Below are 24,442 nucleotides of genomic sequence, written 5' to 3'. Positions count from 1 at the left end.
GCGCGCGGGCAGCTCCCCCATGGGGCCCAGTCTGGCGCCGGGCCAAAAGAAAATAAGCACACCACGGGCACGGTTAGGTTTTGGCCTTTAGTCTGAAAAAGTGTTGATTGAAAGTGTACAACAGAGAGGAGGTACAAGCGGCTGGGGGCCATGGAGCCGCCAATAAAAAAGAATGTCCTTAAATAAAGTGTTCACAGAGTAAAAACCAGAACCGCCAGTCTTTCCCTCTAACACAACAGAGCACAGGCACAGAACCGGTGGTGAGCCCGAAGGAGCGAGGAGGTGGCTGGGGAGGATGGCAGAGCTCCCAGGCTGCTGTGTGGAGGAAGGGCCCTCTCTGAAATGGGCCACGGAAAGCCACCCAGCTCCCCCTGCACACCTCATACCCACTGCTAAGGCTAAAGGAAAAAGACAAAACTCAGTCTTAGGTCCGGGGCTCAGAAACAGTCTAGGTGGGCAGGGATCTGGATGACTGCTAGTCCCGCTTGGCTTTCTTGTCACTGTTGCCATTCTCCTCAGCGCCCTCAGCAGAGAGCACCTCCTCAAGTTTCCGCTTGCCACTCTCTGGCTGGAGTTCTGTGTTTCGGGGCTTGAAGCAGATGATGATGCAGGTCATGTTGTCGCATCCCGTACCATCCCCCGAAGTGTCTGGTGCCAGGCACTGATCCAGCAGCTACAAAAAGGGTGGGTTAGCTCAGCCACAGGGTTTAAACAGCTTCCTGGGAACCTAGAGTCCCACAAGAGGGCTGGCCCTGCTGAGACAGTGGTAGAAGAGGAATGGCAATAGGTACCACAAACAGCCCCCTCTCTAGTCAGTGAGCCAGAAGGCTAAATCAAGACAGGAGGGAAGGGGAAGCCTTCATCAGGGTCTGGCTGGCATCTGCTGCTAATTAATGGTACTTCCACACTCTGGGCTTAGCTCAAGTAAGAAGAGAAAACCTTGGCTGTGAGACCAGCCACCCCTCTTCTCCACTCCCACTCACCTCTTCCACAATGGATGACAATAGCCGAAGCTCCCCATTTTCATCACGCTGGCTGATCTTGGATTGAATAAAGTCTACAACTTCCTGGCTGCTCATCACATTCCTGGGGTCAAAAACACCAGTCAGAATCTTTAGTCTCTCCAAGGCAGAGCGGAGGAGTGTGGACAAGAGGCGGTGACCTGGGCCAGTGTCAACACCTAGAGAAATTCTCCTCAGCTCTGCCTTGGCTTGGTGAGCTCCACTCACTGAGTAACCTGTCTAGGATCTAATCCTACAGTAGCTCCAAGCCCTACAGAAGAAATGCTGCAGAAAGGACATTTGAGGGCTTTCTGCCAGTGCTTACCAGATGCCATCACAAGCGATGACCATGAATTCATGGTCTTCAGTGAGAGTCAGCACCTTGATGTCAGGAAGGGCTGAAATCATCTGTTCCTCGGGTGGCAGGTTCTTGTTTCTCTTGTAGAAGTGGTCTCCTTAAGGAAAAGAAGGGTTGTTTGCTAAGAAGTTTGAATACTTCCCACAGAATTGTATTTGAGGCAGGTCAAACCCCACCACTTTTTTAGTTCAGGCTGGCCTTGAACTTACCATTTAGCCCAAGCTGGCCTTGAACTTGCAATCCTGCTGCCTCAGCCTTCTGTGTGCTGGGATTATGGTTGTGTACTACCATTCCCAGCTTTATTCTTTTTTTTAATTTCTCCATTTTTTTCTTTACAAAGTTCCATAATAAAGTGGAATGGAGAACTGGGTTCTAGTTTTCCAGTCTGTCGCATCATCAGGTTGCTAAACTTTAAGTCACTCACCTCCGTCATCCAGTCATCATCCAAAAGGTACTGAAGACAATGATATCTATTGTAATTATCCTCATAAAGTTGTTTAAGGACAGAGGTAGAAGATATGAAGTACTTTAAAAGGTATAAGGGGTATGAAGATTCAAGTTTGCTGCTAGGTAGTCTAGGAAAGAAAGCAAAAACCTGGAAATTTTTCCCATAGTTTCTTAGCCCTTACCAATAGCTCTGGAGAGGTTGAGGCCCCCATTGACTCGTCCATCCATAGTGACCTTGCCGCCAGCATTCTTGATGCGTGCTAGCTCCACTTCATCCTCAGGTTTGTGGTCATAGGACATGTCTAAAGCTTTGCCAGCCTCAGACACCACGCAGCGAGAATCTCCTGCATTGGCTACAATCAACTGCTTTCCTCGTATGAGAGCCACCACCGCTGTCGTGCCACTGTCAGAACCAGGCTTAAGAGGAAAAAAAGAAGCATTGTGGGAGCTTCTGGACATGACTTCCTTAGTGCACTCTTGACCAGTCACCTATGCTAGAGCTTTGAACAAACAGGAAGGGCTCAGATTTCATCTGCTCAGGCACAGCAGTGTACTCCCTCCCCTTTCTAGAGAATTCTACCCCAAAAGATTTACCATACAAATTTCCACACACCTCCTCTTTGCCCTCCATCCCTGGCACCATCATCTCTTCTTCATCATCCTCTTCAGCCTCCTCGGTGTCATCCTCATCTTCCTCGTTCTCTGCCTCCTCGCTGCTATAGCCATCCTCTTCCTCACTGCATTCCTGCCAGGAGGAGGATCCCAGGCTGCTGACACTGGGATGACTCCTTGCCCCCCTCCCCCCAGCTCATCAGAACACAAAAGGCCCTGGCTGAACATGGGTCCTGAAAACAATGAATGATACAACCATATGATCATGAAAAGCTGAGGGGGGGGGGCTAGGACAAATATAACTGACTGAACTGTGCTCAGCATCATCAAGAAGTCCTGGGAAAGACCAGGGCTGCCAGCACATGTTACCTTCTGGGTAACATGGCCAGAAAATACACTGTCCAGACAAGGAAACACCCAAATATCCAAGGTAACAAGAACCACCTCTTGGAGACAGACTCAGAAGGGCAAGAACTAGATCTGTTATACTGCTGACAAAGGAAGAAGTACGAGGGCTAATGGTACTTGGGATGGTGGAAATAAAGCACTCAAGAAGGCTCAGTGGGTCTTGGGAGGTGATGTCAGAAAACGAGAAGGAAGAGAGCTGAAAACTACAGGTGGCAACCAAACAGGCCCTCTCTACAACTTCAGTATCTGCCTGCCCTCACAGGCCCTTACCTCACTGTCTTCCTCTTCCTCCTCCGCCTCATCTGACTCATCCTCACTGTCCTCAAAGAACTTGGACTTAGCAACTCGAGGCAGCTTGTCGGAGGCTGAAGAGCAGGAAGGCCCAGCCTCACCAGTGGGAGTGCCAGGCTCACCAATTTGGCTTGCCTCAGTCCCACATTCCAAGTTGGAGGAAAGGCCTGTGTGGACCTTGGCCATGGGGCCATTTTCCTGTGAAGGAGTTTCCCTAGATGGGTCCTCAGGTCCTGCCTCCCCATTGAGGCCCTGGGACCCTGGTTCCTCGCCTGTCCCAGCTCCAGATTTGCTGTGGGGAGGGCCCTTGTGACAGTTCTGCCCGTAGCGTGTCAGCAGCTCTTCAATAGTCATGGTAGCCTCTTCATGCAGCAATGCAGCCTCCTCATTGTCCACTGCAGGGAAGAGGCTAAATCAGAGCCCCCATGCAAGACTCCTCATGGAATCAGTCCCTCACTACCTCGCCATCCCTTGTGGCCTGAATTCCTACTTCCCCACAACCTCCCACTCCTAATACTCCTCTCACTTATAAAATCTCAGAAGAAAATTCCCTAGCTTCTTTCTTTATAGATTTCTTTTGGTTTTTTTTCTTTCACCCCCTTCTTAGTCTAAAAACACTAGTAACCGTATTTCCTTCTCATCTTTCATTTGTTATTATTAAGGTGAAACCACTATTTTGCCTAAAGACCCAGGAACCCCACAGTGATACTCTAGGCCTACAGTCCAGGCTTACTGACTACTGGGGCTAATGATTGTTGCTCCAGTATTGAAACAAAACAAAAACAAAAACAAAAGGTCATATAAATAACAGGAACCAGGAAGACCCCAAACACAATGACAAAAGATAATGTATATAAAAATGCTTACAACTATGACCTAGTCTCTTAACAAAGGTTAACTCTCTCTCTCCTTTTCATAACCACGTGTAGTGCAGGAGAACACCATATGGTTCTTTCATGTGAGAACTCTCCAGGTCCCTAGGAATCCATCCTATTTTAGAACTGATAATAAAATGCTGATTTCTTCTCAAACAAGGGATGCCACACTCACCATCATCTTCATCAGCTACTTTTTCTTTTTCATCCTCATCCTCAGTGGGTCTCCCTGCAATCTGGGCCAGCTCCTTAATGACTTCCTCAGTAGTCAGTTTGGCATCTATAGCCAAAAAGGCATCTTCTAAAGCCTGAATATAAGCAAACAGTATAAGGCAAGTGCAGGCAAAAAGTACAATGGGCACAAAATGAATTGCCTATATATATAATCTTAGGCACAAGGATGGGATACAAATTCAAGTGTAGTCTTCCACACTAGGAGACACAGACAGGGAAAATGGTTCAGAGGCCTGGGAATAACAAAGCAGTCTAAAAAGACCTAAGTGGGAATAAGCTTGTTTAGAGACAGAATTCTTTGAAGAAACGCAGTAACTAAGCAGCAGCAAGGGAGCAAAAAGAAAGGAAAAGCCAAAGTTTAGAAACAGGGAAACCCACAAAGTGGAGAATGAACATTATGGAAAGACAAACCTTCTGTAGCTTCCCTTCCTTGTAGGCCTTCTGGTCTTTGATGATATCAGGAAGATATTTGGCACAGTACAAGGCAACTTCCTCCCCTAGAAGAAAGGTTAGGTCACCTGCAGCATCGCTTTCCATATATAGCAAGTAATACAACATTTACTTGCCACATTGGAATAAACTCCAAGGACAGAGAGGATAAATACATTAGCACACCTGAAACCTAAATAGGACAGGTTTGAGGGACAAAGTTTGGGAAGTTCTGCCTAAAATTGATTCACTATCACCTCTCTCAGGAGTATATCCTTTGTCTTTGCTAACTTATACACTTAGATCTGGGGGGTGGGGGCAGCTATTCCAGGAAGACAACTTTTGAATTCAAGACCTAAGTGAGTTATTAATCAATATAATATAATCTACTAGAAAAAAGGAGGAAAGAGAAAAATGAAAAACACCACCAGGCCAAAAAAAATGACATCCCAGAATGAGAACTCTGGAAAGTAAAAGAACAAAGGACCTCTTCTTCCCCTGTGAACTCTGGAACTGGGGGTCCTACAATGTTACCAGTGTGATCTGCTAGTTACCTCCATGTCCATCGTAGACAGAAAACATGGCTGTCTCACTGTCCAGCTCAGGAATACAGTTGTGAGCATCCTAGGAAAAGAGCATAATCAGCATGTCTTAGGGCCAAAGAATATTCTTCCTGTCCACCTCAGATCATAAGGATGCCTCCACAGCTTTGTATTATTAGCTCTTCCCTTGACTGTCCTATATGCCCTAAAATGAGAAAGGAAAATAAGATGTACAGAAAAGAGAGACAGAGGGAGGCAAACTGAGAGAAGGAGAAGGGGAAAAGGAAGGGGAAGAAGAAAGACAAGGAAGAGGGAAAGGGAAGGGGAAGGGATGGGGGAGGGGAAGGGGAAGGGAGAGGGGAAAGGAAAAGAAAGGCAGGACAGGGAAGAAGAGGAAAGGAAAGAGGAAGAAAGGGAGAATCAGATCACTATTACTGTAATCTAGCAACCTCAGTGTAGGAAATCAGCAGAAATGGCAAAACTAGACCTGAACCTTTTAGATTTGTAGGAACTACAGATAGAATCAGAATAAAGGATCTTTCAAATCACTTCATAAATAAATAAATAAATAAATAAATAAATGTGCTGCCAAGTGAGCACAATAAATAAATAAATAAAATCACTTCCAGATCCATCCTTTGAATAATCAGTGAACTTCCAGGAAAGAAAAATGTTAAAGATTAAAAAAAGACATCCAAGGGTCTTACTAACCTGAAAAGTTTATAGGAGACTCCTAAAACAGACTAAGTGAAAGCTATTAAAAAAGAGCATAGCACCATCTAAATAAATACTTCCTTTTTTCTCTCAAAGCTTTACTCCCTTAAATTACACTCAATCTGGGTATGCAGTACACACCTGTAATCCCAGTACTTTGGGAGGCTGAGGCAGAAGGACTCTAAGGTCAAGCCCAACCTGGAGTATTTAACAATTCAGTGAGGCCCTGTCTCAAAATAAAAAATTAAAAAGGGGCTGTGAATGTACCTCAATGTGAAGGCCCTAGGTTCAATCTCCAGTACTGGGGGTAAAGAGGCTATCTTCCCAACAAATAAAGCTATTAAATTACAGTATTTAGTCCTTATTTGCTCAAGTTTACAATTCTCAACACAGCCTTCCTGCCTTCTCCTCCCAGGTAGAAGTGAGATTTCATTCAACGTAATGGCAGACCACACCTGAAGAAAAGTTGTCAATAGCCTTAGCCATTTTTAATGGAAGGCTGAGCTTGATCAAATTATTTTAACAAAATTCTGCCACACCAAACTAATAACGTTTCAGGCTAAGCCAAAGTTCAACTAAGACTGTTGAACTAGGTAAAATTATACTGTAGCTTATGCTGCCTTATCTTGAAAACAATCCAATCTCTCTCTACAAACAAAAAGTATACAAGTAGGGCCGGGGATTTAGCTCAGTGGTTTCGCTGCCTGCTGCGCAAGTGCAAGGACCCGAGTTCAATCCCCAGTACCAAAAACAAAACAAAACAAAACAAAATAAAAAGTATACAAGTATATGTAATCAGCTGTGTACTTCAGTTAAAGTCAATTACAGTTCTCCTTTCCCTTCCAGCATTGAAAAATTAGCATTTAAAATTCTCTAATTATACTAATAGATTCCTGACTGACAGGAATATAAATTAGTGCAGTTTTCCTGGATATTTAGTAATATGTATCAAAATTACTAACATGGGTGCTCTGTGACCTAGTGATTTGACTACTTTTCAATATGCATTTTTTTATATAGGCCCCATTGTTCCACTCTGAATAATGACGACAAAATGAACCTATGATCTGGCTTCAGTTACCATTCTATCATATACGGTTGTCCCTTAGTATCCATGAAGGCTAGTTCCAGACCCGCTGTGGATACCAGTTGCTCAAGTCCCTTCTATAAAAGGGCATAGTATTTGCATGTTACTTATGCATAGCCTCCCCACTATGTAAACACTTGTTATACTGTATTGTTTTGGGAATAACATGTAAGAGTTCATATATGTTCAATACTGATACAATTTTTTTCCCACTGTGGGGTGGGTGGGGTTTTTTTGGTTTTTTTAGTACTGAGGATCAAACTCAGAGTCTTTGCACATTGAGCTACATCCCAGCCCTTTTTAAATTTTTTGAGTAAGAGTGTTGCTGAGTCATTAAGTTGTCCAGGCTGGGCTAGAACTTGTGACTTGCCTGTCTTAGCCTTCCACAGTGCTGGGAATGTAGGCATGTACTACCACATCTGGCTGTTTTCCGAATATTTGGACCTGCAATTGGTTGAATCTGGATATATGGAACCTATGGCTATGGAAGGGTAACTACTGCATGATCTTAAGACAGCTTCCTTGTGGTATGCCTCAGTTTCATCCTCTGTAATACAGAATCACAATACCTACCTTACCCACATCATCATGGGACTATTGTGAGGATGATGCAATGCAAAACATGTAAAATTTGTAATTGGAATTTGCTGTATAAAGAGACTATCCTGCTCTGGAATTTACACCTAATTCATGTTTTTCTGTTCTTTTTTCTCAAAGAGAAATGTCCACAAAAAAGATTCATCTTCTACCTGGAGATCTCAGTTCCTAGAACTATTCCATGTTACCTTCCCCTCCACTTCTTGGTGAGGTTTTAAATCTATATTCTCATTTGGTTCTGCTCCACCTTCTCCAAACACTTCAATTTCTTTACAACTCTGCTCATAACTTTTACTCTTGATTTTTTTTCTCTGTCCTTCTGAGCTAGAGCCAAGTATTTCAACAGTGTCTCTCAGCAATCTAGAAAACTCACCCAACCTCGTATAACCTTGACAACTGCTTTATCCCTGAATCAGAGCCACTAAGTATTGCTAGTCATAAAATGTACGAGATCATACTGACCATAACCACTACTTGCATTCAGCATTTTTTTTTTACTGTATTCTGTATTGACCCCTAAATACAGCCACAAACCTGTCCCACATTGTTCAAGTTCTCAGTGCTATTCTCCTTTCCATCTTAGCAGAGGAGCCCATCTCTTATTTACAAGGTGTGATTAAAATATGGTGAATGGCCAGGCGTGGTGGCACACACCTATAATCCTAGCACTTGAGAGGCTGAGGCAGGAGGATCACCCAGTTTGAGGTCAGCCTGGGCTACATAGTGAGTTCAAGGGCAGCCTGCCCTACAAAGCAAGACCCTGTCTCAAAATAAATAAATAAAATAAAACATACTGAATGTTTAAATTTTAAAATGTATTACAGTAAAAGACACATTGCCTAATATAATCCTCTTCAAAATACTCTCCTTTAGGCCGGGGATTTAGCTCAGTGGTTCCGCTGCCTGCCCTGCAAACACAAGGCCCCAAGTTCAATCCCCAGTACCCACAAAAAAAAAAAATACTCTTCTTCCCTTTGAACACACTTATCCTATCATTCTTGTGACTTTCTGAGGCAGTTCTAGAGGTAGTTTTGTATCTTTATGACATCTGATAAAAAATCTGATGAATGCTGCTGCCAAGTGCCATCCAACAGAAAGGCAGGCTAGTAAAAACATCACAGTGTGTCCTCATCACCTAAGTCACCAGATCTAGACCATGCAACTTCTGGCTCTTCCCCAGTCAAAATGACTACCAAAGGTAAACGTTTTGAGGGTCGGGGATTTAGCTCAGTGGTTCCGCTGCTTGCCTCGAAAAGCACAAGGGCCCGAGTTCAATCCCCGGTACCAAAAAAAAAAAAGGTAAATGTTTTTAAATGATTCAGAACATCAATGCAGCCATGACAATGCAACTAACCATGCTCATGAAAGGGAATTTGGAGACCTGCTTCAGAAAGTGATAAGGACAATGGAATAGGCCAGGCATGGTAGCATATGCCTGTAATCTCAGCATTTGTAAGGCTAAGGCAGGAGGATCACCATGAGTTTGAGGCCAGCCTGGGGTACATGGTGAGTTCAAGGCCACCCTGCACTACATAGTGACACCCCATCTCAAAAAAACCAAAAAGGAAAAAAAAAGAATGAAAAATGGGATATGTGTGTTCAATGGAAAGGGGGAGTATTTTGAGGATTAATGGCAATGTGTCTTTTACAGTAATCTTTAAAATTAAGACAGTCACTATTTGGGGGGGTGGTACCGGGGATCAAACTCAGGACCTTGCTCTAAATTTTTAGTATTTCTTGCATCTACCAATAACTGGGCACTTAAGAAATGCTATCTTGTATTTGTCATCCAACATTCCATGGGAAAGAGGAATTTCTAGATCCAAAACAGTATTTTTTTTTTTGGTACCAGGGATCAAACTCAGGACTCTGCACTTGCTAGGCAGGTGCAGTGATACTAAGCCACATCCCCAGCACCTAAAACTGGATTTTAAGACCACATGAAAGTAAAGTCTGTCTGAAATTTCTTAGTAATTGCAATAGTATTATTATCTAATATTATTACAATATAGCAGGCCCTCTGTGTCTGCCTAGAATGATGGTATATTTTGTTGCCCAGAGGGTCAATGTGCTGGAGGCTTGGTCCCCAGTGTAGTGGTGCACTCAGTGGCAGAACCTTACAGAGATGGGGCCTAGTGTATGGCAATTAGATTCATAGGAGCTCCACTATCATGAATGGTTTAGTGCTTGTTTGTGGGAGTGGGTCAGGTCTGATAGGAATGTGTAAGTTCCCACGAGACTGGGTTATCACGCCTCCTGCACAAGTTCAAAGACCCAAGTTTGATCCCCGGTACCAAAAAAAAAAGACTGGGTTATCAGCCAGGGTGGCAGACACCTACAATCCTAGCACTCTGCCAGGCTGATGCAAGAGGAGCTCGATTTTGAGTCCTGGGCAACCTGGTAATTAAGCAAGAACCAGTCTCAAAATAAAAAATGGGGGAAAGGAAAGAACAGAAACTCAGTGGGAAGGCCTTGGGTATAATCCCCAGTATCACCCCCCACCCCCAAAAAGATAGGGTTGTCATCAAAAGAGAGCCTGGTACCAAAAAAAAAAAAAAAAAAAAAAAAAAAAAAGATAGAGAGAGCCCGGCCCCTTTCCAGTCTTCCTATCTTACACAATGATCTCTTCTGGGACCGGGGATTTAGCTCAGTGGTTTCGCTGCCTGCTGCGCAAGCGCAAGGACCTGAGTTCGATCCCTGGTTCCAAAAAAAAAGATCTCTTCTGTATGTGCTCATGCCATTTGCCATGAAGCCTTCACCAGAATCAAGGAGAACCTAGTATTACACTCTTGAATCTACAGAACTGTGAACTAAATCAACCTCTTATTTTACAAAGTACCCAGTTTCATGTATTTTGTTATAGCAACACAAAATGGACTAAGAAAGATGCTGAATTCCCAACTGTCTCTGGGCAGATCGACCTCAAAGATACCTTCTCCTTCACGTCCTGCCCTAAACTCAGAGATACATCATAGCACAATAACCAATATGATGGTCTAGAAAGGATGACTCGGGATATAGGTAAGCTAAGTCAAGATTATTGGGTCTTGCTAAATCACATATCCCACAGGCCTCTGACTTTGTAGGCAGCCATATCAGTAAAGGATTGGTTTATCATCTCTGATGCCAATCTCCTGAAGTCACAAATACATCCACAGATGTTCCTGTGTCAGGATAAATCACTTAGATTATCATCTCATCATCATTACTGTTATTATTTTGGGGTTTTTTAAGACAGGGTCTCATGAGCTAGGTAGTTTAACATTGGCCTTGAACTCACCATCTAGCCTAGGCTGGCCTCTAGCTTGTAGTAATCTTCCTGCCTCCTCAGCCTCCCAAGTGCTGGGATTACAGGGGTACACCACCATGCCCAGTTCAATCACTGAGATTTATGACAAACACATTTATTTAAATCCTTACAAATAAAAAAACTTTAAACAAACTGGGAAGAGAACTACATTTGTGTTTTTAAGCATGAAAAAAGTAATGTAATGTCATATAACTTTTAAAATTGTGTGTATTTGATAAAAAAAATCAATACCAATAACCAGTCAATATCATGGGGATGGAGGAGAATTCCTTGTTTACATACCAAAAGTATTCTTTGCTTCCAATTTGGAGGATAATCAAAGTCTTCAGTATGCAAAAATAATAGTAAACATTGATAATAAAAACAGAACTGGGCCGGGGATTTAGATCAGTGGTGCCGCTGCCTGCCTTGCAAGCACAAGGTCCTGAGTCCAATCCTCAGTACCAAAGAAAAAAAATAGAACATTCTCAGGCTGGGCATGGTGGCACATGCCTGAAATCCCAGTACTTGAGAGGCTGAGGCAAGAGGATCACCACAGGCGAGCCTGGGCTACACAGAAAGTTCAAGGCCTGCCTGAACTACATAAGGAGATCCGGTCTCAAAAACCAAAACAAATAAAACTCTACCTTCTAGAATGTTTTTGTAAATTATGCATAGATTTATAAATTACCACAATATCTTACTATATGCATACATCTTCAAGAAATAGCCTACAATGGCTTTAAGCTCCTTTCTTAGTTTATAACTGACAACTCAAAAGTATGTGAATTATTTTCCTTTAACTTCTCTACCTAGTCTAGTGCCTACATAGGTAAAATCATTCCCCTCAACTTTTCTGGGCAGCGATAGGGATCAAATCCAGGGTCTAATGCATGCTAGGCAAACATTCCACCACTCAGCTATATCCCCAGCCCAAGACTTTTTCTTTTTTGGGGGGGCAGGTACCAGGGATCAAACTCAGGACATTAGGTTTGCGAGGCAGGCTTGGTGCCACTCAGGCAAATCCCCAGTCCTTTTTTTTTTCCTTTGAGACAAAGTCTCCCTATGTAGTTCAAGCTGGCCTTGAATTCACTATATAGCTCAGGCTGGCCTCCAACACTTGGCAATACTTCCGCCTCAGCCTCCCAAGTCCTAGGATTACAGATGCGTGCCACTACACCCAGCCAGCCAAGTCATTTCTAACTTCTCATATGCGCTACAGTTTTCTAACAACTGGATTGATATTTCATTTTTCAGAAGCTTGAAATCATTTGGGAGAAATAGTAGTCACCTTACTTCCAATTAATCTTTCATAAAAATGCTGCCAGGCATGGTGGTATACACCTGTAATCCTAGCACTCAGGAGGCTGAGACAGGAGGATCACAAATATGAGGCCAGCCTGAACTACATAGCAAAAAAAAAAAAAAAAAGCAAACAACCACTTCATACCCATTATGATGTCTACCATCAAAAAGAGACAGGTAGAAACAACTGTTGGTGAAGCTGTGGAGAAAATGGGACATTTGTGCCTTGCTGGAAGGAAATGTAATTGGTATCACTGCTGTTGAAAATAGTATGACAGCTCCTCAAAAGATTAATAATACAATTTTAACATGAGGCAGCAACTCCACTTCTGGATATACACACCAAAACTGAGAGCAAGGTCTCAAAGAGAATTGTGTATATCCATGTATAGCAGCTTTATTCACAAGATTTGAAAGATAAAAGCAACCCAAGTATGCACTGATAGATAGGGGCAAACCAAGTGTGATATAGACAATGCAATAATCAGCCTTAAAAAGGAAAGGAACTCTGACACAGGTCACAACATGGACAAAACTTGAAAAGAATATGCTGTGATCCAGTCACAAAAAGACAAGTACCGTATGACTGCACTTGTATCAAGTAGTTTAGAGTAGTCAAAATCATACAGACACAGTAAAATGATGGTTGGCGGGGGCTAGGAAAAATGGGAATGGACAGTTGTTTAATGGGTGCAGTTTCAGTTTTGCAAGATGAAAAGAATCCTGGAGATTGGCTCCACAATATAAATGTATTTAAGAGTACTAAGCTATATATTTCTAAGTGGGTAAGATGTAAATTACATGTATTTTCACCACAATTAAAAGGAAATATTTGGGCCGGGGATTTAGCCCAGTGGTTCCGTAGCCTGCCTCGCAAGCGCAAGGACCCAACTTCGATCCCCGGTACCAAAAAAAAAAAAGGAAAAATTCCACAAAGCCCAAACTCAAGTGGCTTTATTGGTAAATTCTATCAAATATTTTTTTTCAGGGCTGGGGATTTAGCTCAGTGGTTCTGGCGCCTGCCTCACAAGCGCAAGGTCCCGAGTTCGATCCCTGGTACCAAAAAATATATATATATATATTTTTCAAATTAATACACTTGCTGGATGTGGTGGCACAGCCTGTAATCCCAGTAATTAGGAGGCAGAGGCAAGAGGATCACCATGAGTTTGATGCCAGCCTGGGTTACACAGTGAGTCTAAGGCCACCCTAAACTATATTGGGAGACCTTGTCTTGAAAATCCAAAACAATTACATCAATACAGTTGGCCCTCTCTATCTGTAGATTCCATACCAGGATTCAACCAACTGTGAATCAAACCTATTCAAAAAGAAACTGCTTCTGTACCGAACATAGAACTGATGTATTAGGTAAGTAATCTAGAGATGATTTTAAGTATATGGGAGAATATGAGTAGGTTATTATTACACTATTTTATATAACGGACTTGAGAATCCTATGGGTCTTGGAACCCATTCCCTGTGAATGTCAAGGGACAACAGTACCAGTTTTTGTCCTCCAAAACCCAGAAAAGAAGACAACAACTCATTCCATGAGGCCATATTACCACAATACCAAAACCAGACAAGCACATCTCAAGAAAACTATAAAACCAGTATCTCTTATAATTGTAAACCCAAAAATCCTCAAGGAAGTAGTAGCAAACCAAATTTAGCATTTAAAAGGATTATATACAACAAACAAGTGGAATTTATACACTAAAATTATGTAAGGTTAACATCCAAAAATCAATATATTATATGAATAAAGAAAAAAAACAACAGGATCATCTCAATAGACGAAATGTATTTGACAAAATCCAATGTCCATTCATGACAGAAAGACTCAACAACCTGGGAATGAAAGGGTGCTTCCTCAATCAAGAGTTCACCTACAAAACCCACAGTTAACACCACACTGGCAGAAGATTGAAAGCTTTCCTGTTGAGATCAAGAACAAAACCAGGACGTCTACTTTCATCACTGCTGTTCAACACTGCACTGGACATTCTAGGGAGGGCAGCTTGGAAGAAAAGAGAAATAAGCACTGTTTAGATTGGAAAGAAGAAATGAAACTATTTGCAGATGAATTATCTATGTAGAAAATCCCAAGGAATCCACTAAAATCCACTAGTAAAACAGTAAGTTCATCAAGGCTGTAGGACACAAGAACAATGTACAGCTGGGAGGGGTGGTCCATGCCTATAATCCCAGCACTCGGGAGGCTGAGGCAAGAGGACTGCTGTGAGTTTGAGGCCACCCTGGGCTACACAGTGAGTTCAAGTCCAGCCTAAATTACATAGTGAGACCATGTCTCAAAAGACAAAACAAAAAAATTTTGTCTCAGTACTCCTTTGTTTGGGACTCCAGAGACAAGCTAGAATTTGTGTGAACCTGTCAGTGTCAAGCCCAATGACCTGCTAACCCTTCCAGCCAACAATTTATTTGGGGGCTGGGGATTTAGCTCAGTGGTTTTGCTGCCTGACTTGCAAGTGCAAGGACCCGAGTTCGATCCCATGTACAAAAAAAACCCAAAAAACAATTTATTTGGCACTCATTGTTTTTGGTATTCATTGTAGTCTTTTTACCAAATGATGTTGAGACAACAGCCATGTAAAAAGAATGCCTTGGATCACTTCCTTACACCATATACAATAGTTACATCCAAACTGATGATAGACTTAAATGTAAGTGCTAAACCTACAAAACTCTTGGGAGAAAAATCAAGAGTAAATTGTTGTGACTCTGGATCAGGCAAAGCTACATATGTAACAACAGAAGCATAAAAGGGTAAAAAATACACAGGTAAGTTGGATTTCATCAAAATTAAAAACTTTTGTGTTTCAAAGGATACCATTAAGGCCAGGCAAGGTAGGACAGGCCTGTAATCTCAGCACTCTGGAGGCTGAGGCAGAAGGATCACCAGGAGTTTGAGCCCAGCCTGGACTCCACAGGGAAACCCTGTCTCAAAAAAAAACAAAACAAAAACAAAACAAAACAAAGGATCCCATTAAGAAAATGAAAAGGCAACCTGCCAAATGGGAGAAAATATTTGCAAATTATAACATAAGAGACTTGTAACCAGAATATATAAAGAACTCTAATATCTGAATAAAAAGACAAGAGACAAGCCAATTAAAAATAAAGAACGTCAGGCCTGGGATTTAGCTCAGTGGTTCCACCACCTGCCTCACAAGCGCAAGGTCCCGAGTTCGATCCCCGAACCAAAATAAATAAATAAAGAATGTGAATAGACTTTTCTCCAAGGAGGAAATGGCCAATAACCACACTGTAAGATACTCAAACATCACTAGCCATCAGGGAAATAAAAATCAAAACCATAATAAGTTATCATTTCACACCCACTCACTAGAATGACTATTATAAAAGAGAAATGTGGGAAGGACATGGAGAAACTGGCATCCTCATATATTGCTGGTGGAAATGTAAAATGGTGTAGCAACCACTTTGGAGGAGTTTCATAGTTCTTCAAAACGTTAAACATGTAGGTTACCATATGTCCTAGGCTGAGAGGAAAATCAAACTTTTCCTACTCTACTCTCACAGCACAAGATGCTTGTGTGATCTGAGGGGTTTTCCCCACACCAACCAAGTAGTGCTTGGCAGTAGACATCAGCGAGTGCTGTATAATTCAACTCAATTCTGACATTGTCTACTTGGAGATAGGTGCAGATCCTACAGAGTCAGGGCTCAGTCAAGACTGCTCCCTACTTTCAATGCCAATCGCAAGCTCCAGGTTGTTTTACTTGTACTTCTACGCAAGCAACTATAAGTCAAAATTCCCACACTCCCTTCTGTGGGTTCAGTTTATGTGCCAGAGCAGCACACAGAACTCAGGGAAACACATTATTTATTATAAAAGATACTGCCAAAATGAAAAGACGTATAGATCAGTGGATGTGAAAAAGGGCACAGGGCTTCCACGCCCTCTCCCGGCATACCACCCTTCTGTGATATACACATGTTCGGCTATCCAGAAACTCCCCACACCCACCCTTTTTGGGTTTTTATGGACACTTCATTATGTAGACACAGCTGATTAAATCACTGGCCATTGGTGACCTGCCTGTCAGGCCCTCTACCCTCTGTGGAGCTTTAGAGGGGTAGGCTGAAGTTCCTACCTTCTAATCATACTGTAGTCTTTCCTGTGACCAGACCCCACCCTGAAGCTACCAAGGAGCTATCAGTCACCAGTCAATTCATTAGCTACAAAAGACACCACTGTGGTGATTTTAAGTGTTATATGCCAAGAGACAGAGACAAAGACTACATAGGTAGTTCCTAACACCATGCTCAGCCAATTCCACTCTTAGGTGTATATCCAAGAGAAAGGTCATATTTCCACACAAAAACTTATATATGAATGTTTATAGCATCATTATTCATATGAGCCAAAAAATGGAAATCCAAATGTCTATCAATTGACTATAAACAAAATGATACACAAACACTCACACAATGGACTATTATTCAACAATAAAACATCCAGTATTGAGCCAGGTGTGGTGACACATGTCTGTAATCCCAGCCACTTGGGAGGTTAAGGCAGGAAGAGGATTAAAAATTTAAGGCCTGGCACAGTTTGTAATAGCTAAAGCTTGGAAACAGCCCAAGTGCCCATCAACTGGGGACTGGATAAAGAAGATGTGGTTTTTTTATAAAATGGAGTACTACTCAGCCATAAAGAACGAGAAACTAGAGACATTTATAGCTAAATGGATGCATATTGAGCCCATACTCTTAAGTGAAATAAATAGGACACACAGGCCGGGGATTTAGCTCAGTGGTTTCACCGCCTGCTGCGCAAGCGCAAGGACCTGAGTTTGATCCCCGGTACCAAAAAGAAAAAAAAATAGGACACACATGTGTAAATACCGCATAGTTTCTCTAGTGTGAGAAACTGAAAGTGCAAATAAGGATTAAACTGATTTAAATGAATAATTGATAATTTGAACTAGGAAAAGGTCCAAAGGTGTAGGGGTGGTGGGAGGGGAAAGGGAAAGGAAAGAAGGGAAAGGAAAAACTATGAGAAAAGAAAAAAAATGGAAACGAAATCTATGTAAATAGGGCAGGGTGGAGGGAGTGAAGGGCTCACAGGTAAAGGGGAAAAAAATAAGAACCAAGATACATTATGTACAGGTACAAGCACCCAATGATAAATGTAAACATTGTATACCTAAAATGTACTACTAATAAAATATTTTTAAAAAGTTAGTGGCAGGAGATGCCTCTTCTCAAAGAAATTAAGAATGCTGGAAAAATACCCTGAGTATAGTCCACATAACTAAGCACAAATTCTGTATCTGGGAAAATGAAGGATGGCAAGCAGGATTATTATTTGTTTTCTCCTGTCCTTGCTTTGAATGAATACATATTAACTTTACATTATAAAGACAGAACTGGAAAAGGGGAAGAATTATTCTTATCTAGAGATTTACATTTGTATTTTCCAAATTTCCAATTTATCTTTCTGTGAGTTATTGTAAACAATGTCAAAATGAAAACTTAAAAGATTTACAGTGAATACATATTAACTTGGTCTCTGAAAAAAAAAAAAATTTAAGGCCAGCCTGGGCAGCTTAGCAAGACTCAGTCTCAAAATAAAATTAAAACAAGAAAGAAAGAAGTATTGATTGATACTACACTGATGAAGAACCTTGAAAATATTATGCTTAGTAAAAGTAGCCAAACACTAAAGGTAACATTTATTTTTCCATTTATATAAAATGTTCAGAATAGACAATTTACAGAGACAGAATATAAATTGGTGGTTGCCAGGCGCTAGTGGAGGGCAGATAGGAAATGAATGGTAAGGGCAGTATGGGGTTCTTTTGATGAGTTACGAAAATGTGCTAAAAAGGGCCGGGGATTTAGCTCAGTGGTTTCGCCACCTGCTGCTCAAGCGCAAGGACCCGAGTTCAATCCCCGGTACCAAAAAAAAAAAAAAAAAAATCTGCTAAAATTCACTGTGATGATGGCTGCACAACTGAACAAATATACCAAAAGTCACTGAGTCATACCCTTTATATGAGTGAATTATATCTTAAAGTTGTTTTAAAATGGACTTAGGGGGCCAGGGATTTAGCTCAGTGGTTCCGCCGCCTGCCTCGCAAGTGCAAGGTCCCCAGTTCAATCCCCAGTACCCCCCCAAAAAAAGACTTAGGGACTGGGGTTGTAGCTCAGTGGTAGAGCATTTCCCTAGCAAGTGTGAGGTCCTGGGTCCAATCCTCAACACTGAGTGGAACAAAAATGTATAATCCCAACTACTCAGGAAGATGTGGCAGGAGGATCTTGAAATCTTAAGTTTGAGGCCAACCTGGCCAACATAGTGGGTAGGACCCCATCTCAAAAAACAAAACAAAGTAAAAGTTGAGGGCCGGGGATTTAGCTCAGTGGTTCTGCCGCCTGCTTTGCAAGCACAAGGTCTGGAGTTAGATCCCCAGTACCAAAAAAAAAAGGGGGGGGTGTTTGCAGATGTAGCTCAGTGGTACAGCACCCAAGTTTGATCCCTGGTACTGCCATAAAATAAAGTCAACAACTAAACAACTCCACTAGAATCAGTTTTGTCTACAGGATGCCATTAAATATCCATGATACTTTAAGTTCAATTCCAAAGATATATGCTCCTAGATAGCATAATTGTTAAGAGCAGCTTACAGTAGCACAGACTTAAGAAATCTGTTTTTAAAAAATTATTTTCTAGTACTAGAGACTGAACTCAGGACCTTCTCACACTGAGCAACATCTGTAGCCCTTTTTCATTTTGAAACAATTCTCCTGCCTCAGATTCCCAGAGGGCCGAGATTATGAGTAAATGCCACAATGCCATCTTAAAATTTGTATACATTTCTACACTAAAATTCAAGCCCTTTTGGGCATGGTGGCACACACCTATAATCTCAGCACTAAAGCTACGTAGTAGTTCAGGGCCAACCTGAACTACATAGTGAGACCATGTCTCAAAAAACAAACAAACAAACAAAAAAATTCAAGCCCTTTTCTCTCGAAGAGCAATTACATGATAACCCAATAGAGAATCAAGAGTGGAGAAGTAGTAGCAACTACTAGAAGACTAGATGACAGAAATTCATGTAGAAGAACCTTAAAATCTTGAGGTATAAGATCTGATTGTATCTTTGTTGCTTAAGAACTTATAAAGGGATAGTACAATAGAAAATAATTTTTCCCAATTCATGGGCTACATTTGATCTTATTTCATACTAGCTTTTTATTGTGTGAATAAACACATACACACTAATGAGATTAAAAAGAATGCCCTTTATTTTATTTTGTTTTTTGAGGCAGAGTCTCCCCTTTTTTGTAGTTCAGGCTGGTTCTGAACTCACTATATAGCCCAGGCTGGCCTCGAACTCACAATGATCCTCCTGCCTCAGCCTCCAGAGTGCTGCTATTATAGACATTATAGACCATGCCACCACAACCAGCTAAAAGAATGCCTTTTTGAGCCGGGGATTTAGCTCAGTGCTTCGATCCCTGGAACCAAAAAAAAAGAAATCCCTTTCTATAAATAAAAGTTGCTTAACAGCAATCTCGAAAAGGAGAATTCTAATCTGGTTCAACAAGTAAAAAGTGCTTTAATTGAGATATACTAATGTGAAGATGAGATAATAAATGCTCTTCAGCCAGGGATACTCTCGGTGATACCTCATTCTATATTCTTTCCCATTAATACAATGATTATAATGGTCATGTAAGCATCTTCAGAATTTCTGTCCTAAACCAGGCATAGTTCTAATCCCAGCACTCGGGAAGCTGAGGCAGGAGGATCACCACAAGTTCTAGGCCAGCCTCGGGTACATGAGTTCAAGACCAGCCTAAACTACAAAGACCCCGTCTCAAAAAACAAACAGGGAGGGCCAGGGATTTAGCTCAGTGGTTCTGCCGCCTGCCTTGCAAGCGCAAGGACCCGAGTTCGATCCCCGGTACCAAAAAAAAACAAACAAACAAACAGGGCCAGGGGTTTAGCTCAGTGGTTTCACCCCCTGCTGCACAAGTGCAAGGACCCGAGTTCGATCCCCAGTACCAAAAATAAATAAATAAAATAAAAACAAACAAAATCTTTTCAACACTGTATTATTAATCTTCTACATGCCACTAAACAACTAGCCTTCTCAAATTATACCACAGAAACTGATATTGTCTATTAATAAATGAAATATAATTTATTGACTATTTTAAAATCCTAACTCTCCAGAGAAAGCTGCTTTGGTTTGTGTGTGTGTATGTCTTTGGTTTTTGGGTTTTTTCTTTTTCTGGTAGCCGGGATTGAACTCTGGACCTTGCGCTTGAAATCCCAGGCCATGTTTTTTGTTTTTAAGACAGGGTCTCACTATTTAGTGCAGGCTGGTCTTGAACCCACCATGGAGCCGAGGCTGACCTCAAACTTGCAGCAATCCTCCAGCCTCAGCCTCCTAAGTGCTTGGTTTACAGGCATACACCACCACACCCAGCAAGAGAAAGCTTTTTGTCACTTCCTGAGAACCTCACAACCAAAACTTTAAAAATATAGGGCCGGGGATTTAGCTCAGTGGTTCCGCCGCTTGCCTCACAAGCACAAGGACCCGAGTTCAATCTCCGGTACCAAAAAAATGTAATAAAATAAAATAAAATTACACTTGTTCCTTGAAGGCTATAACAAGGCAGGGGGGATGGCACATGTAATTCCAGCTACTCAGGATGTTGAGAAAGGGGGATCACTGCAAGTCTGAGGCTATCCTGGGCTACACAGTAAAGTTCATGAACAGCCTGGATTACACAGAGACCCTGTCTCAAAACAAAACAAAAAAGACTACAACCATTTTGTTTCACATTGGGCTTCTCATTAGGCACCAAAAGCTCACAGACTTTTTCTATATATTTCTCAGCACCTTTCCAAAACCTGCCTCTTAACTTCAAAGCACATATCTCAACCAATGGAAGGTCCCTCAAAACATAATGACCTCCTCCTCAAAACACCTGGTTCCATACCAAGAGGGATTGGAGATGAGCAAAAACATAAAATGCCAGCTGTTGACAGCTGCCATTCTTACTTCAAGAGAAGGGATAAAAAAGTAGTCTATGGCTGAAATCTATGCATTAATCAAAATTTTGGCAACCTGTGTAAGTGGATGGCAGTGGTGGTGAGCCCATGGCACAGGTGCTGCAGCCAGCCAGCTGTCTGTTATCACTGAAAGCTCTAAAAGGTTTCCCAACAATGGTGTATGGTATGATATCATTACCTGAAATGAATCATTAGGACTAAGCAAACTAGGTAAACATAGTTTATTACTGGTAGAATTAGCCCTAAATATTAGGGGAAACAGGTATACATTATATATTTTTTGCTTTGGGGCTTTTAAACCACTGAGTTACATCCTCAACCCAGGAGATTTTCTGAAACCCGGATTTTTCTTTCTGAAGATTCACTTACGGGTCCAGAAGTCATGCTTATTATCTTGCAATAACAAAGAAATTATGCTATGCTTTGGGCAGAGAGGAAATAAAACCATAAACAAAAGTTATCAATGAAGCGGAACATAATCTAAAACAGTACTTCAAGAGGATTTGATTAGGCATATTTAACTATTCCAACAAGGGTAAATTCAGAAATAGCATACTGCGGAAGATTTTACTGACCTGAAAAGCCGTCTCTCAGTAGGAAGAGTAGGATTAAAAAACAGTGTACCAAGATCTAAGCACCAAACATGCCCTGACCCCCTCCCAAAAAGTCATTTTCTAACTACCAGAGGCAAAACCAAAAATATAAGTGCAAATGCCCAGCAGAGAACCCAAAGCACAGGATCCCTGGGCAAAGTACTTGGAATGAAAATACCCAAGCACCACACTTCATAAAGAAAACCAGAAACAAGAGTTCCAAAGAAATGGAAAAACCATTTCCATTCCACAGAAGGAAACGGAAAGTAAGGAATCAGAAACTTGAAGGAAAAGCCTTGCTGTGAGATAAGATAGTCACCTCAAATTTCACTGTAACAGAAAATTCTATATAAATGGAACAGTGGTACATGCCTGTAATCACAGCTGCTCAGGGTCTGAGGCAGGACGACCACAAGTTTGAGGCCAGCCTGGGCAATTTATGGAGACCCTGCCTCAAAATTTTTAAAAAGGGGGCCGGGGATTTAGCTCAGTGGTTTCACCACCTGCTCTGCAAGTGCAAGGACCCAGTTCATTCCCCAGTACCAAAAATTTAAAAAAATAAAAAATTTGTTTAAGGGAGTGGGGTGGAGGGTTGGGATAGGGATGTAGGTCAATGCAGGGTCCTGGGTTCAATTCCTTGTACCTCATTTTTTTTAAAAAAGAAACCTACAGGGCCGGGGATTTAGCTCAGTGGTTCCGCCGCCTGCAACACAAGCGCAAGGGCCTGAGTTCGATCTCCGGTACAAAAAAAAAGAAAGAAAGAAACCTACAGACCTCCTAACCCAATCGACCAGCCAGCCTTAAATTACAGCTTTCCTTCTGAAGCTATATCCAGATGTTTGTAAGTCAAACCATGCATTGCTGTAAAATGTGAATGCCATTAAAGTTGGACACTGATAACAACGTCTTGAACAGTTTGACCCTACAGCTTATTTCCACCAAGGCACAAGTGTCCCAACCTTTCTGAACTTCAAATTTCCTAAGTGGAAAATGTGGGCGCCAAGGTAAATGAGATGAACTACAGGATCCTCACTTTTCTTGAAATTTTATACCTGGTGACAAAACTGTTATCAAAGCTGGCTGTGGGTATAAAATTTGAGTCTGAGGGGGGAAAAAAAAGTTTACACTGTTATTCCAGAGCTAACCACAGGGAGGAGCGAGGGATTTGAAAAACTTCCCAAGGGAGCAAGGGTGTTTGGCTCTTACCTGAAGCCCACCTACGAAGTAGACTGAACCCTCAGTTCCAGGCACAATTAGAGCATTTCCCTCACTCCCTGTACCTACACCTTACAATACTCTTCACATAGACGTACAGTATTGTCCTTCTTTCTCCCTTCCTTCCTACAAGTTTTCCCTGTTCTTCTTTGTAGTTTCATATCCACTCGCCCAACACTACTCCTTTTAATCCAGAGGTTTCCCTTTCTTTTGAAGTAAAATTTTTTTTTTAAAAAAAGTTTTTAATAGGTTGTGAGGAAAAGAATCAATGAAATGGCTGAAAACCAAGAGAACTAAACAACACAGGCAAACAACTAATGAGTTTTACAGAAATATCAAGAGAAAAAATTTACCAAGCATAGGAAAAAAGAAAAAAAAGTAAGTATAATGATGACACAATTCATGTTTTCCAAAGGTCGTAAAAGGCCCTGCAAAGAGAGTGCAAATGAGTGACAACTCTTGGAGGTCAGGCAGCGACTCTAATATGACCGAACATTCGGTGCCCGAGCCCAGGCAACTATACAAAATAAGACTATCTGCGAGGCTTCCTTTCACTGTCAAGCTTCTCACCTAAAGAGGCCTCCCACATCACATAATAAAAAAATTAAAAACAATCACTCACGTCTGTTTAGCTTTTCCCGGAAAGGTAAGTGAGTACATACGCCCTCTTTCCGTCTGCACTCCAACACTAACCCTCGGCGCTGAGGAGCCCCGAGGGCTGAGCAGGCAAGGGAGGATGGCGCGAAGGCACGAAAGGGCAGTCAGTGGGCGGAAGGTCCGCTCCCCACATGGCCGAGCCCTCGCCGCCAAGGGCCACCGTCCCCAGGTTCCCGAGCACTGGCAGCTCCCTCGGCCCCGACCCTGAGCTCGCTGTCGCCTCCCAAAGTGCCGCGGCGGCCGGAGGCTGCCGGTTGGGACCCTTCCCCGGAGAGGACCCCATCCCCCCGCTCCCTTTCTCCGACAGGTTCCCGCCGTGCAGTAGCCAGGCTGTGGGCCCGGCCGCCTCACCTCCATGGAGACGCGCCAGCCTTGCATTGCGGAGAAGCCGTAGGGCAGTGGGAGGCGCGGGGCGCCGAGCCCGTCCCCGGAGCACTTCACAGTGTTGGGCTGGGAAAGGTAGGCACCCATGACGGCGGCTGGACGGCAGCCTCAGAGGCGGGCGAGCCGGGCGCGACCCGTGCCGGAGCCGGCGCCCCGGGGGCGCGCGTGGCAAGAACGGGCCGGCTGCGCGGCCGACGCCAGGTGCCGGTGAAAGGCGTGAGGCCGGCCAGGAGGCGGTAACGGGACGGGAGCTGAGAGGGAGCGGAAGCGGAAACGGCGCTGCTCCAGACCCCGCCCGGCCGGAGCGGCGCCGCGCGGCGCT

General features: G+C 42.6%; 1 protein-coding gene across 2 annotated transcripts; it reads right to left on the bottom strand.

Moving 5' to 3' along the window:
• Positions 1-68: 68 nt before the first annotated feature.
• Positions 69-24,442, bottom strand: Ppm1g (protein phosphatase, Mg2+/Mn2+ dependent 1G). Of its 2 annotated transcripts, none has more exons than XM_004839202.4 (10): positions 24,088-24,442; positions 5,210-5,279; positions 4,638-4,723; positions 4,168-4,300; positions 3,097-3,512; positions 2,420-2,551; positions 1,989-2,223; positions 1,327-1,456; positions 984-1,086; positions 69-673 (listed from the first exon to the last, which is right to left on the bottom strand). In XM_004839202.4, the coding sequence occupies exons 1-10, from the start codon at positions 24,205-24,207 to the stop codon at positions 476-478; spliced, it is 1,623 nt and encodes a 540-aa protein (XP_004839259.1). In that variant the 5' UTR covers positions 24,208-24,442; the 3' UTR covers positions 69-475. The 2 variants fall into 2 exon arrangements, with proteins under 2 accessions (XP_004839259.1, XP_087072668.1); XM_087216542.1 differs by lacking the exon at positions 24,088-24,442 and adding an exon at positions 23,702-23,787.

Source organism: Heterocephalus glaber, unplaced genomic scaffold (genome assembly GCF_053883595.1).
Source record: "Heterocephalus glaber isolate CG9 unplaced genomic scaffold, H.glaber_assembly_v1.0 deba00001457, whole genome shotgun sequence".
NCBI classification, from domain to species: Eukaryota; Metazoa; Chordata; class Mammalia; order Rodentia; family Bathyergidae; genus Heterocephalus; species Heterocephalus glaber.
Note: the sequence above shows the minus strand (reverse complement) of the source record. Positions and strands in the feature narration are given on the sequence as shown.

Excerpts from the sequence above, each read along its gene's own strand:
- Ppm1g (XM_004839202.4), bottom strand. The coding sequence starts at position 24,207 with ATGGGTGCCTACCTTTCCCAGCCCAACACTGTGAAGTGCTCCGGGGAC. Across the intron at positions 2,224-2,419 it reads GGATGGAGGGCAAAGAGGAG|CCTGGTTCTGACAGTGGCAC; the intron begins GTGTGTGGAAAT and ends TTTCCTCTTAAG. Across the intron at positions 1,087-1,326 it reads ATCGCTTGTGATGGCATCTG|GAATGTGATGAGCAGCCAGG; the intron begins GTAAGCACTGGC and ends TTTTGACCCCAG.